This window comes from Polypterus senegalus, chromosome 1 (assembly GCF_016835505.1).
Source record: "Polypterus senegalus isolate Bchr_013 chromosome 1, ASM1683550v1, whole genome shotgun sequence".
Taxonomy (NCBI): Eukaryota; Metazoa; Chordata; class Cladistia; order Polypteriformes; family Polypteridae; genus Polypterus; species Polypterus senegalus.
Genome location: NC_053154.1, coordinates 120927127 through 120940944, shown reverse-complemented (window position 1 = coordinate 120940944; position 13818 = coordinate 120927127). Strand labels below are relative to the sequence as shown.

At 35.9% G+C, this 13818-nt stretch overlaps 1 protein-coding gene across 5 annotated transcripts in view; it reads left to right on the top strand.

The window, feature by feature from the left end:
- zbbx (zinc finger, B-box domain containing) overlaps positions 1-13818 on the top strand; it is a 148974-nt gene that overhangs the window by 68824 nt on the left and 66332 nt on the right. For all 5 annotated transcript variants that reach the window (XR_005634112.1, XR_005634113.1, XM_039756909.1 and 2 more), the window contains exons 11-15: positions 271-374; positions 3159-3268; positions 5404-5462; positions 11089-11279; positions 13294-13607. Coding sequence is in view for 3 of the 5 variants with exons in the window: in XM_039756909.1 (XP_039612843.1) it covers positions 271-374; positions 3159-3268; positions 5404-5462; positions 11089-11279; positions 13294-13607 (778 nt within the window). In the remaining 2 variants the exon portion in view is untranslated. The remainder of the gene's footprint in view (positions 1-270; positions 375-3158; positions 3269-5403; positions 5463-11088; positions 11280-13293; positions 13608-13818) is intronic.

The following is a 13818-nucleotide window of genomic DNA, read 5'->3' as shown; positions in this document are numbered from 1 at the left end:
CCCTCATTGTCAAGTGTACAAAGCCAAGAAGATACACAGATGTGTTAATATTTCTGAATAATGTACTAAAAATCTGTTTTAGCATGCCTCTTATATTTGAAAGAGCGAATCCTATTCTTGGATGATGTGTACTGAACAGCATACATTGTATTTAAGAGCATACCTTTTGCCTAAATGGTTTACAATATATATATTATACAGACACCCTATAAGTATATAGGCATAAGAAATTTCTTTTTATTTTAAATATACTTTGCATTTTGCTTTTAGGACTCCAGTGGAGCAAATTGGAACAGCATCTCTTGTCACTTCATCTCAGCTCTCATTAATAGATTCAAACAACTTGATGGATGAAGAAGAGTTATGTCTGACAGGTTAAAATAATTTTCGTACTTTATAAATAATACTATATAGTGAAATGATGCCTTGCCATTTTTGCACCATGCATTAAAAGTCTCAAGGGGCACACCACCATGGTGAATCTTTTATGATATGATTGAGCTTTAGTAGATGAGGCAATTTGCTTTTTTCTAGTGTTGCAAAGAACTACATAATGCCATATTTTCATTGCAGGCCTCATTTGAGATCATTTTGCTTCTTTCTAATATTTTAAGGTTATATTTTTTAGCAGTACCTTTTTATTACATTAGTTAATATTATTGTATAGGTTAAGACTAATATTTTATATTTATATAAATACAAGATGAAGAGATTTATGCAGTTTATGTAACATACGAGGCACACAAAAGATTGACTGAACTGTGTGTTTACTAAAATAAAGATGAATACTTTGACAATGCAAATGGTTGCAGGATTTGAGTAAGAATGTTTAGATGAGTTGAATAACACTCAGTTTAGCGCTTTTTTTTTTAATACAAATAATAAACCCAAATTCATTCAGAAGAAGGCTTTTGATTTCAGTGTGAATCGTGCAGATTTTGCATAGTAAGTGGCATTAAAAAATAGAATCTTACCTGATTTCTTGCCATATTCAGATGATAACCTGTTTATTTTTCCCAATAGAGCTTTAAAGCACATGTGCCTTCAGTGCATTTTCATTTCTCCATTATATAGGCTGCATAAGGTTCAAGGTGGTAACCAGTCCTGAACAGGATACCTTCACACACTTATCAGACTCACTCATGTTGTGTCAATTTAAAGTGGGCGATTAAGCAATTATGTTATATTTGTGATAAAACTGGATTTTGCTTTTTTCAAAAAACCTAAGAGAAAAAAATCTATACATAGATACAACATGCACAATTTACAAACATGGAGGATCTCTACGCTGTGAGGGACTTGCAAGGTAACATGGTGCTGCCAATCATATACACTTGAATTCACAAAATGTTTTATTAGCATATGCAAAAAATTATAATAGTCATTGTGTTTATAGTATATACTGATTGTGATTTATGATTCACATTGGCATTGACAATTTTTCTTCTAATTTATGAATTACTGTGTTCTTTGCATTTTCATTGAGATACATGGACAGTCCTCTTCTGTGTCATCTCATCTCATGTCATCTTCCAAAACTGCTTTTCCTATTGAGGATCACAGTGTCAGCAGGCCAGGCAGGTCAGCCTAGAATTTCCTGTCCCCAGCTACAGATTCCCAAGTCAGCTGAGAGATTTCATCCTTTCAGCTTGTCCAGGGTCTACCACAAGGTCTCTTTCTGGTGGAATGTGCCCTGATGACATGACCAAACCACCTCTACTGACTCCGCTCTCCCAAATCACAGAGCTTCTCACCCTTGTACTCATGATCTCATTTATTCCATCATTACCCACAGCTCATGACCTCATGTGAACACAGGGATGTAGAACGACTGGCAAACTGATGGCTTTGTCTTTACACTCAGCACCCCCTTCAGCACCACAGATCAGTGCAGCACGTGCAGACTGCTGTTGCTGCTCCAGTCTTTTTATTGATCTCACATTCCCTTCTTCCATCACTTGTGAACAAGATCCTAAGATACTTGAACTTTTCCGTGAGGGGCAGTTGCTACCTCCTCACCTGAGAGAGAACAATGACCTTAGTTTTAGATTGCTGATCCTCATCTTTGCCTCTTCACATTTTGCAACAAATTGCATACTGAAAGTCACAGTCAGATGAGGCAAAATGGACATTATCTGTATAATGCGACAGTGCTTTTCCTAGCCTTCCCAACAGGACACCCTCACATCCTCAGCTGTCCATGAAAACCACAGACAGGAGTGATGACCAGACAGCCTTGATGGAATCCAACATCAACTGTGAATGAAGTTGACTTAACAGCAAGTATTTGGACACAGCTCTCACTGTGTTCATATAGTGAGCAAAAAACATGTAAGAGCGGTCCTGTTATCCCATATTCCAGCTGCACCTCCCACAACACATGCTGAGGTTTATGGTACCATCCTTTATACAAATTTACAATGCATATGCAGACTGGATTATCATTCTTCCATCTACCCTCCATCAAATGCACCAGGAAAAAGAGCTGGTCTACTGTTCCACAGCCAGGACAGAATCCACATTGTTTCTCCCGTCTCTTAGACTCAACAATCAGAGAGATTTTCACTTCCTGCACCCACTCATACACCTTGCTTGTATTTGTAAGACACCCTCTGGTCACATATCTTCAACAACTACTTCCTGATAGGAGGATACAGTATGTCCACTAGGTTTAGGAGTTCCTCAAATTGTTGCTTCCACTGCTCAACAATTTTCCCATTACCTTTTCAAAACACTGTTTAACACAGTTTGGGCAAGATCATGCCTTTGTCTTCTGAGGTGTCAAAACAGTTTGCCAGAACAGCATCAAGGCCATCTTGTACTTTTTCTCCATGGCCTCATAAAACTCTTCCCATGCTTGAGGTTTTGCTTCCGCAAACATTTTTGTAGCAGTCCTCTTCGCCTGTCAATACCTCTCAATTATGTCAGAGGATCTCCACAGACATGATTTCCCTGAAGGCTGCCTTCTTCAGTCTGACAGCTGTGTATCATATAGTTATTCATAACAGGCTCATTAAACAGTCATTAAAGACATGATTATGATGTTTTCTGGTGACATCTTGCTTCCATTTAAGCAGAGATGGGTGTGTTTGCTGCAAGGTACAGATATTTGAAATTAATAATTATCCTTTTCTTTACATCAATTAATGATGTTGCAGCTGATGAAGTGGAAGAACATAAATACTGCATTTCTCTCTTTGATGATGAACAGCCACATGAACAGCTTCATTACAATGAAACAGTCCTGAGCATTTCAGAAATTGAAGATGTAAGTTGAAATGGTCATGTCTTGAGACGTTATTGCCAATAGAATTAGTTGATTTCTAGATGCACCTCTTAGTATAGTAGCGTTAAGTTTTTAAATGTTTAGGTTGGACAACGGGAGACAGCTGCATCACTGTTCTGGGTTACATCAACAAGTAGAAGTAATATATATACTTTAACTGATGCAGAAAATTAACAGGTTCTGCCAGGGTTTCATGTGTTCAGCGTCAAATATATTAAGTTGGTTTACCCTTTTCTCCCTTTTTCAGACTAACTGTACATGTGTTTGTTTTATTATCTTACTCATTCTTACTGAACTTCTACTCACTGGGTTGCAGTTCAAGTGTTGCTGTCTGTCATCACCTGTTTATTGTCAGTAAATCTTTGCTTGTATTGCTAGATTATCAAAACAAATTATTTTGTTTTGTGCTTACAATACCTACGTTGTTGCTTTGAATTACTCCGTGCTCCTTGTATGTTGTCTGTTTTGTGTAAGTTGTTATTTTCATTAAATGATAGGATAAATTCACTAAAAATACATGTTTTGGAAAATATGCATTGTTTGACCTATGAAAGATTGATATATTTGAGGGACTGTATAGAGTTACCTGGATGTAAATTGTTAGATCCTGCTTCATTGACTAAAACTGTATGTTTTATTTGGACAATATGCCTCTTACTTGTATTTTATTACTATAAACACTGATCTAAAGTTATGGTGTGTCAATTAAAATTATGATGACAGTAGTAAATAATAACTAAAGTGTGGCACTTTCATCAAAATTTTGATAGATAGATAGATAGATAGATAGATAGATAGATAGATAGATAGATAGATAGATAGATTTAGCTTTTTACAGAAGCTCAATAAATAACTAAATGATTATGCTTCATATTATGACAAACAACAAACCCCTCTCAAATATACACCAGAACAAAAAATAAAAAAATGTTCAAGAATAAAACCTGTCCTTGCGCTCAAGCCAAGACAAGCAATCATGCTATAACCGGTTTAACTTGGCTGTTACTCTGTGTAATGAATCCGTATTTTAAAAAGGAGTTCACAGAGAGAAATAAAACATTTGCTTACAAGCAATTTTGGGAAAAACAGAATAAAATTAATGGATGGGGATATGGGCTTATTCTAATTATCAGAGGAAATGAATGTGTGTAAATTTTTGATAATGCTGTTGGTGCTTTAAGAACTCTATCCATATGTTAGCCTAATTATTACAATGAATCTTAACTGTATAAGCAAATTACATTAGTGTGAACATAAATAATATTCATGATAGAGCCTACTCTAAATTAACATCGTCAAAAGGTTATAACAGTTCAAATAATTTAAGTGCTTTGTTTATTTTACAATAATTGACTTCCTTTCTTCCCAATAAAACATGTCTTCTTTGTTTTATTTTAACCCAAAGCACATATTGTATAGCCTTATCTGGTAAAAGACGGCTCCAGCCACCATTTCCTCATATATTAATTTTGTTTTTTGTTTTTGTTTTGTGACATAGTCTATTCCATCCTTAAAATAATCTATACAATGTTTGTTTTGGTCAGTCACTATTTTTTTTTAGTTCCTGAGAAGACCACCATTTAGTGTCTGTGCTGTGATGGACATTTCACTTTTGTGCATCTGGGTTTAAAGTCTATGTGTCAAGTAGTTCATTTAGGCATCATGTCACTTCTTTATTTTTCACTTAGCTCGAAATGAAGACTAATTTGCTTCATTATAATTAATTTAATGTTACTTAAAAAAATAACCTTTTCATATTTGTATAGTTTAGAGATGTTAAATGCAGACTTGATGGAAAGAAGGTTCTGCAAAATTTAGTTTAGCAAAAACCCCTTTGACTGTAATCTGAGGACTGAATGAAGGCCGTGCTTGTCAGACCCCTGACAATGCTGTCAGTATGTAAATAGCTGCTTTACACACAGGTAATGATGAATTTGGGAGAGAAATCACAAGAAATAATGAATGCATGTGGAGAGGGTTTTGCTAGGTTTAAATATTTATACTGTAGCTTTTCTGATTGACAGTGGGTTGTCTATCCTCTTGAAAATCTCACTATGGAAACTCTATTTATAAAAATATATTGTAGCCTGCTTCCTTTATTATCTCTTTTTTTTCAGAATATTAAGCAACAGATCGAGGAGACTGACTGCTATGAAGTGGAGGAGGCAACCGAAATGTAAGGAATAAACACTGTAATGATTCTTTAATGATATTAGTGTCTTATAATTTTGTAATCACTTAGAAAAAGATTTAATTACAATAAAACAATAATAAATTAACATGAATTATAAAATCCTTTACTTAGTTTTTTTTTAATGTATGTACATTTGGTGGCCCCCACAGTGTCCTTAGTTTATATTTGCTGTATTTGTAAACACTTTGGGTAGTGTGTATTACAGCTTTAATAATTAATAATTATTTATAGCAGTAATGACTTCTTTGTCTTCACTATTGCATGCAAGTCAAAAAAACATCCATAATATCTCTCCATTTTCAGAGCCCAACAAGCAGTATCATGCACTAGGCAAAATCCAGTCTTGGGATAAATGCGAGTCCAACAGCAGTTACACCAATGAACACATTGACAGTCATTCAATTTACAGTCATCAATCGAGTTTCATTTTTGGAGAAAAGACTGTAATAGCATACAAACTCCACACAGTGATCCCTTTTGAATCACTTGGTAGAGTGAAGCAGTACTAATCAGTGTACCACAGTGCAGCTCAGATACTCAATAAATTAAACAACATTCCCATAGACTCACAAACACTTCTCTTTTCAATGCAATCTTACTGTTTTTGAAAAATATGATTCAAAATTGTGCAAAGTGTTTCATATTTGCAGAAGAAAATTATTTTTGTTGGGTGTAAAACCACATATGCAGCTCTTGCTCAACTGTTTCCTCACCCAGTATTAAAAAGACCAATACAGGGCAATGCTGATCTAGGTCACAACTTTTCTATGTAACTTGGGCATACAGTGTGCAAATTTTTTAAATTGTGGGTATGCGACTACTTGCCCTACACGATCGAGTCACCAGTCGTGTGTGTGGTACGAACACATTCAGTCCAATTGACATGCCACATCATGACCGTTCAGTCTATATGTGTACATGGCTCCGATGGACCGTTTTACCCATTCAAAAAACATTATGGCCACAAGCTTATTAAAATGTCAAAATGAATAGATTTGTGCTCCTGACTCTTGCCTTTCTGTGCTCTGAAAGTACAAATAATAGAAAAAAAGTGTAATTGGACACATGGATGGTTGGGGGTGTGGACAATACAGTCTATTTTAAAAGGAGAATCTGAGTTACATAGCCTATTAATTTATTGTTGTGTGTGTTTATTTTGAGCTCTTCCAATAAAGGTTTCCTAAGATGCTTTTGTTATTGGCCATTTATTTGTATGTGTTTTGCAATATGATATTTACATTTGTGAAATCAAAAATGTGAAAATGAACATGCCAATGACGATACCCAATCTATACTAATAAAAGGCAAAGCCCTTACTGACTGACTGACTGACTGACTGACTCACTCACTCACTCACTTACTCACTTATCACTAATTCTCCAACTTCCCGTGTAGGTAGAAGGCTGATATTTGGCAGGCTCATTCCTTACAGCTTACTTACAAAAGTTTTTGAAATTCTATGCGTAATGGTCATAACTGGAACGTATTTTTGTCCATATACTGTACTGTAATAGACTGCAGCTCAATAGCCATGGGAGGCGGAGTTTCGTATTAAAGCATTTAACCAATCACATTTCAGCCATCATTTGTTGCCAGGCAGAGAGGCTTTCACAGTCCGTTGTATAGGCACTCTAACTCAGAATAAATGTCGATTAACCTGTTGCTTCAACCAATCAGATTTTGAGTTGGTGTCAGTAGGGCCCTCTAGCAGGCGTGTGGCAACGTCATCGTATTCAGACCCATTGATTGGATAGAAGCTGATATGAGGAACTCTACGAGGCCACTGAACGCAACGCAAACGCTCCGAGCGAAAGATTGTCGCGCGCACTACGGTTAACTCCATGACAGGATTCTGGACAATATTATTTGCCAGACACAGACCAGATTTCAAGACCACGAAAACCTGATGTTTGTCACGCTCCTCGAGCCCCAGAAGTTTCGGGAATACAAGAAAAATTTCACGCATGCAGCCTTCTCCAGTTTAACACAAGAGCCGCGGAGTGCTTTTTGATCTGTCTCGGCTAAACAGAACTGACTGTAATGTATGCCATGGATGATTTTTTTAGGAAAATCTCCCACTGATCTCCTTGACTTCCTTCATCAGAAAAATCTGAATGAGAGCATGGGGCAGCTGTTCACATTGGTATATTTGGCGGTGAGCATTCCCATGTACACTGCTTCTGTCGAGCGGACATTTTCAGTCCTAAAGCGAATTCAGACTTATGCCAGAAATACAATAGGGCGGGTTCGCCTTTCAGCATTAGCTTCAAATGCAATAGAAAGGGACGTTTTGATGGAACTGAAGCGCACAGATAATCCGTACGACAGAGTAATTGAACTGTTTTTGAGGAAAGAGAGGAGGATGGATTTTGTTTACAAATAATTCGAATTTTTGGTGAGTAAAATGTTGCGATTTTCCTAAATAATATTGCAAGTTTATGAGTTATTATTGATGTTTTTTATGTGATGTCGCGGCTGTGGCTGCAGTAGAAAGGAACTTGTTCACCCACGTTTGTCTATTCAATAAAGGCATTTATTGTGGCTACAAGAGTTATTTATGTAAGATATCTCCCGATCTACATACTGTCAAAAAAACGAACCACATGCCGTGGAGCAGCACGAGAGGCTTCGCCTCTAGTGCTGACGTCCGAGGTTCGATTCCCGACAGGGGGTGCAGTGAGTGTGTACGCCTAAAGAGCCCAGAATTAGGGTGAAACATGTGCCGCGTATTGTTTGCATTATTTGACAGTAAAACTATTTCGATATATTCAATATATATAAATCAGCGCTTTCCGATTCATTTTACCCACGCACCCCCTTGGTTTGAGAAGAAGTATGAAAAAATATGAGGTTAACGCAGAAAAACAGATCACCAATTCAAGCTTTATGAATAATGGATACTTTATTCGCCATCAATAATTGTTTTGGTAAAGCCTTACTCAGTGTAATCCTCCTTCCATTTTCTAATTTTTTCACGACTACCCATGATTAAATGAACGGTAAAAAAGTAAGAGCGAAGCGAGGGTCACTTATTGAGGCAGGCAGGCGACAGCTCAATAGCTCACAGGCTCGATGTGGTGCGCGTCAAGTCGCTCTACAATGCGCGATCAGCTTTGAAAAAATATAACTTTTCAAGTTCTATTTGGATATAAGTAGGTTCTATTTAGTCGACAGAAATATCTTTGGTAAGAAAGTAAGTTGAATTTAGTCTTTAAATTTCTATGGTGAAGAAAAATTTATGCAGTGATGACTAAATATAACTTACATTCCTAACAAACATATTTCTGTTGACTAAATAAAAATTACTTATATTTAAAATTTAAATAGAACTTGAACAGATACGATAGTTCATAATACTCGTGCAGCACTAAATGCACGTAAGAGCGGGAGTCATCCGTTTTAACAAGCAGCGTGTTGCACTGATACGAAATAGCCTGCCCATTTAATTATTTAGGAATGGATAGATAAATTAAGATTTTGTACGAATGTTTTTCATTTTTCTTCCTCGATGGATTCTGGCACCCCCCGCAACAGCTGCTCGAACCCCAAAGGGTATATATATATATATATATATGTGTGTGTAAATATATATATATATATATATATATTTGACAGCAACACTCATAACAGCGACAAAACAATTACATTGACAATCATGTTACGTTATTTTCAAAATGTTTCCTTTTCTTTTTCATTACTTCTTCGACAAACTACTTCTCCGCTGCGAAGCGCGGGTATTTTGCTAGTGTATAATATACTGCAGAACTTGCGATCGATACACAGTGAAGTTTGACAATGAGATCAGAAAATTGTGTCATGAGACTGTTCACACTGTAAGACATCCGTTTGAAATTTCTCACATGACAGAAATTTTTCCAGTCATAAAACAGCCTAATTGTAAGATAAAATTGGGCATCACAACCCCTCTCACCTGCACATGAAGGACTGGCCAATGAAGCTGAAATTCAGTCTGTCTCAGAAAATCAGTCAGCAACTACAAATTCAGCTTAACATTGTGCCAAACCCGCATAATGTGGGCCCAGCGTAAGAGACAAAGGTTTTTAATCTTTTGAGCAACAGTGAACAAAACGTGGTTACATTTGAAATCATCTTTGAAAACAAATAAAATGTACATCAGAAAAATCACTCATAATTCTAAGATAGCAGACATTTTTGGAAATAGGAATTTGCCATTGAAGTTAGGACAAAAGCAAATATTTTTTCACTTTTACTCCTTTACAAAATTTACAAAGTGTAAATTTTAAGAAGTCTCATGGAAACATGAGGATAAATTATAACATGAGCAGAAAACTGCAAATAAATGAAATGTATACTTTATCTAAGTGTTTATAAAATAAGAAGTTAAATTAATTTCTCTTTGAAGTAAAAGCACTGATTAGTTCACCAATTCATTCATACAGTGCATCCGGAAAGTATTCACAGCGCATCACTTTTTCCAGATTTTGTTATGTTACAGCCTTATTCCAAAATGATTTAAATTCATTTTTTTCCTCAGAATTCTACACACAACACCCCATAATGACAAAGTGAAAAAAGTTTACTTGAGATTTTTGCAAATTTATTAAAAATAAAAAAGCTGAGTCAGGCTAGATATAGGGCGGTGACGTGACATCAATGGGGCCATGAGAGAGGAGCGGGGAACACGGTAGTCCGAAGGAGGAATAGGAATCGAGAAAAGTGGCGTGGGGGTGTATGGGAGGCCGAAGGCAGCATGGGGGAAGGGTTTGGAAGAGGAGGAATGGGAATCGAGAAATGTTGTGTGGGCTACATGTGGGGGTGACCGGTTTTGAAGAGGAAGCAGGACAAACCAGAAGAGAAATATATATGAGATAATGTACTTACATTTTTGAGAAACCTTTAATATATCTTAGTGTTGAAAATTAAAAAATCATTAACATCAAAGGTTGCCTACAAAACTGGATGTTTAGTTTTTTAACTGTTGCTAGATGGGCAGCACGGTGGCGCAGTGGGTAGCACTGCTGCCTCGCAGTTAGGAGACCTGGGTTCACTTCCCAGTTCCTCCCTGCATGGAGTTTGCATGTTCTCCCCATGTCTGCATGGGTTTCCTCAGGGTAGACTGGTTTCCTCCCACACTCCAAAGACATGCAGGTTAGGTGCTTTGGCAATCCTAAATTGTCCCTAGTGTGTGCTTGGTTTGTGTGTGCGTGCCCTGTGGTGGGCTGGCGCTCTGTAGTTGATTATTGGTATCTGCTGTGTGTGTATATGTATGTGCTCATAAGGCTTTTGGGATATTTTACAGATGGAAATTAATTACCCTCTTTATGCTGATGGCTATGATGCACATGTTGAAAAAGCTTGTGTTGTTAAGTTTATTTAGTGTGCCTGTGTTTGTTATTTATGATGGTCTGTCATTTTATTTAATGCTTTTTCTGACTTGCACCTCTTGCTGCTCGATTCCCCTGGTTATTAAAGACATTCTGAAAACTAATTAATCAACCAGTTAGCTAATAAATCATACACTTAAATTAAAAAGATATGTGAAATGTAGTATTTAGACATGCATCTCTGAAGAATAAGGATAAATCTGTCCAAATGCTTTATAATTTTGTTAATAATTCTTTTTAAGAGTAAAAGATGAAACATCAGCATACGTGAATTCCACCTGTTCCAGCAGCCCATCTGTTGAGATATCGACGAGTCTGACAGAAGGAAGCCCAGAAGTGTCTTATGATATACCAGAATTACATTATACAGAAGGAGTTCCATCATACAGTTTAACAACAACCAATGTCAAGAATTCTGAGGAAATGCTTTCAGGTACATTTAAAAAGCTAAAAGTAACTTTTTTGAAATTAAGTAAGATAGTATATAAAAGTTATCCTGCTGGATAATATTTGCAGATATCTTAAATTGCCCAGTCATTTAGTATTTCATTTGAAATATTACTTGAAAAGATAAACTTATCAGTAGAGGAACACACAAACATCCACTTTTTCTTAACTTCATGGAACCACCAATAGTTACATCTGTATTTTACAATGGATGATGGACCCACTATTCTTTACAATCTGTTCTCTTAAGAAGAAAGGTGGAGTTGAAACATTTGCCTTTATACTTATAGATGACAATGGGTGTTTTTCTTCCCTAGGTCTAAGGTAATTAATATGACTAACTGTTCTTTATCTTCCAGAGATCTTAGTCCTTCAGGTGAAGCAAAGAGTGAAAAATAACTGCAAATGTAAACAAAGATTTATCACATAGGAATGGTTTGGGTTATTTCAATTACCTTATCACAATGAACATGTCATTATTGTAAATAAATTACCTGTATTATGTTTAGTGTATGTGTCCTTTAAACTTATATTATTGTTTATTTGTCCCCTAGGGGAAATTAAAATTTACAAAAGTTGTATTAAGCCTTACATTATTTGCACATGCTGCCTCCCTAAGCCAGATAGTAGGAGAGAGAACAGAAGCCATCAATATACTAATTATATAATGACAAACTTTATTATTCATCATCCATTTTAAATAATCCCCGGAGACTGGCTGGAGTGCTTATTGGATTCTTTATTGTATCTGGTAGAACCCATGATACAGACTTCCCAAACTTAAACTCATCTGAAGGATCTGTGCCTCTGCTGGGGTTAGTTAGGATATGATTCCTCCAAATACAACAATGTGAATGGAACTCTACTGATAATAATGAGGGTGCAAGAAAAACAAGACACATATTCTATTGTTAATCTTCTAACTCTAAAGTACCAATAAGTAACATAATTAAGCAGATCAAATACTCATTGAAAATTTGTTATTAAGATGATGACAAGGGGGCATTTTAGATGTGCAGTGGTAGAACTGCTGTCTTGCAGTAAGTGGACTAGGGTTCAAGCCTGAAGTTCACCCTGCATGGAGTTTTCATGTTGTTCCCATGTCTGTGAAGGTTTCCTCCAAATGCCCCAGTTTCTTTCCACAATCTAAAGATATGCAAGTTAGGTGAATTTGGGATGCTGAATTGGTGTGTGCTTGGTGTTGCCATGCGATAGACTGGTGCCCTGTCCAGGGTTTGTTCCTGCCTTGCAGTGTATGTAAGCTGGGGTAGGCTGTGACCCTGGCCAGGATTAAGCAAGTTAGAAAATAACATGACATGGTAACATGAAAAACTGGATGTTGGAATAATCTAGGGAAAATATACTGTACAATACAAATTCAATATAAGCAGATACAATCTTAAAATATAATTTAGGATGTCTTGTAATCTTCAATTAAAAAGAACAGACCACTCAAATCTTTTGTGTATGTGTGTGTCTGTAAATGGTACAAACAAAGAAAATATAACTGCATGTATGATATACCAGTATATAAAATTAGTTACTTTTTTCCCAAATGAAAGCTTAGAAATTCTGGTAATGACAACTTTTCTGTGTATGCTCCTAAGCTATGAAATTTACCCATAATTACTACAGTATGTAAGGAGGAGACATTCTCTTTAATATTTTAGAATTTAATATATTGCTTTATTTTTAATGAAAGCTTTGAACAGAAACTCTGAAAAAATTACATTAAATTAAATTCCGACTTGTACGTACAATGTAATAACTCATGTATGAAAAATTATTTTGGACGTACAAGATAGTTTCATGTACATATGGGGCGGAAGCTTTCTCGCTCTTTTTGTCACCATGTGGATCACAGTTTCTGTAGTTTTTCAGAGTTCCTTTTTGTAGAAGAAGAGAATCAGACCTTATGCACAGTGAAGTTCAATAAAAAAGGTTACAATGTCTGTTGTGTTTTTTTTAATATATGCAATAATTTCATTTTCTACATGTAGCTCTAGGTGGAAAAACATCAGGTACAAATGCTGACCTATCTTCATCTCAGAATGGTTCTACTAAAAAAGAAAGAAGAACTCGAACAAGTCCTCGAGGTCCAAAACAAAGGAATAAAACTGAAAGGAAATGCAGTGCAAAATCTGAGAATACCCGTAGTGCACTTGCTAATATATCATTATTGATAAGTGGTGTAAATAATTTGCAAGAAGACAAATCTTTATCTTCAGAAGATGGTGTGGAAAACAATCATCCAATTAGCACTGGCAGCAATAACAATTGCATGGACATTGGTTTTACTACAAAGCCATCTATGGTAAATGAAATAACATTTTATGACCAAAGATCATATCTATAAATTTCTACAAGTTGATAAACAAACTTGCTACATGGTGTATGATGTTTGTATTTCATATAATATCATTTGGAGTAATTAAGTATCATTTGCTTAGCTTGCTAATGTAAGTGTATACCTGTAAACATTTTACGTAAATGTATAATTGGCTGAATGTAAGAATTTATTCAAA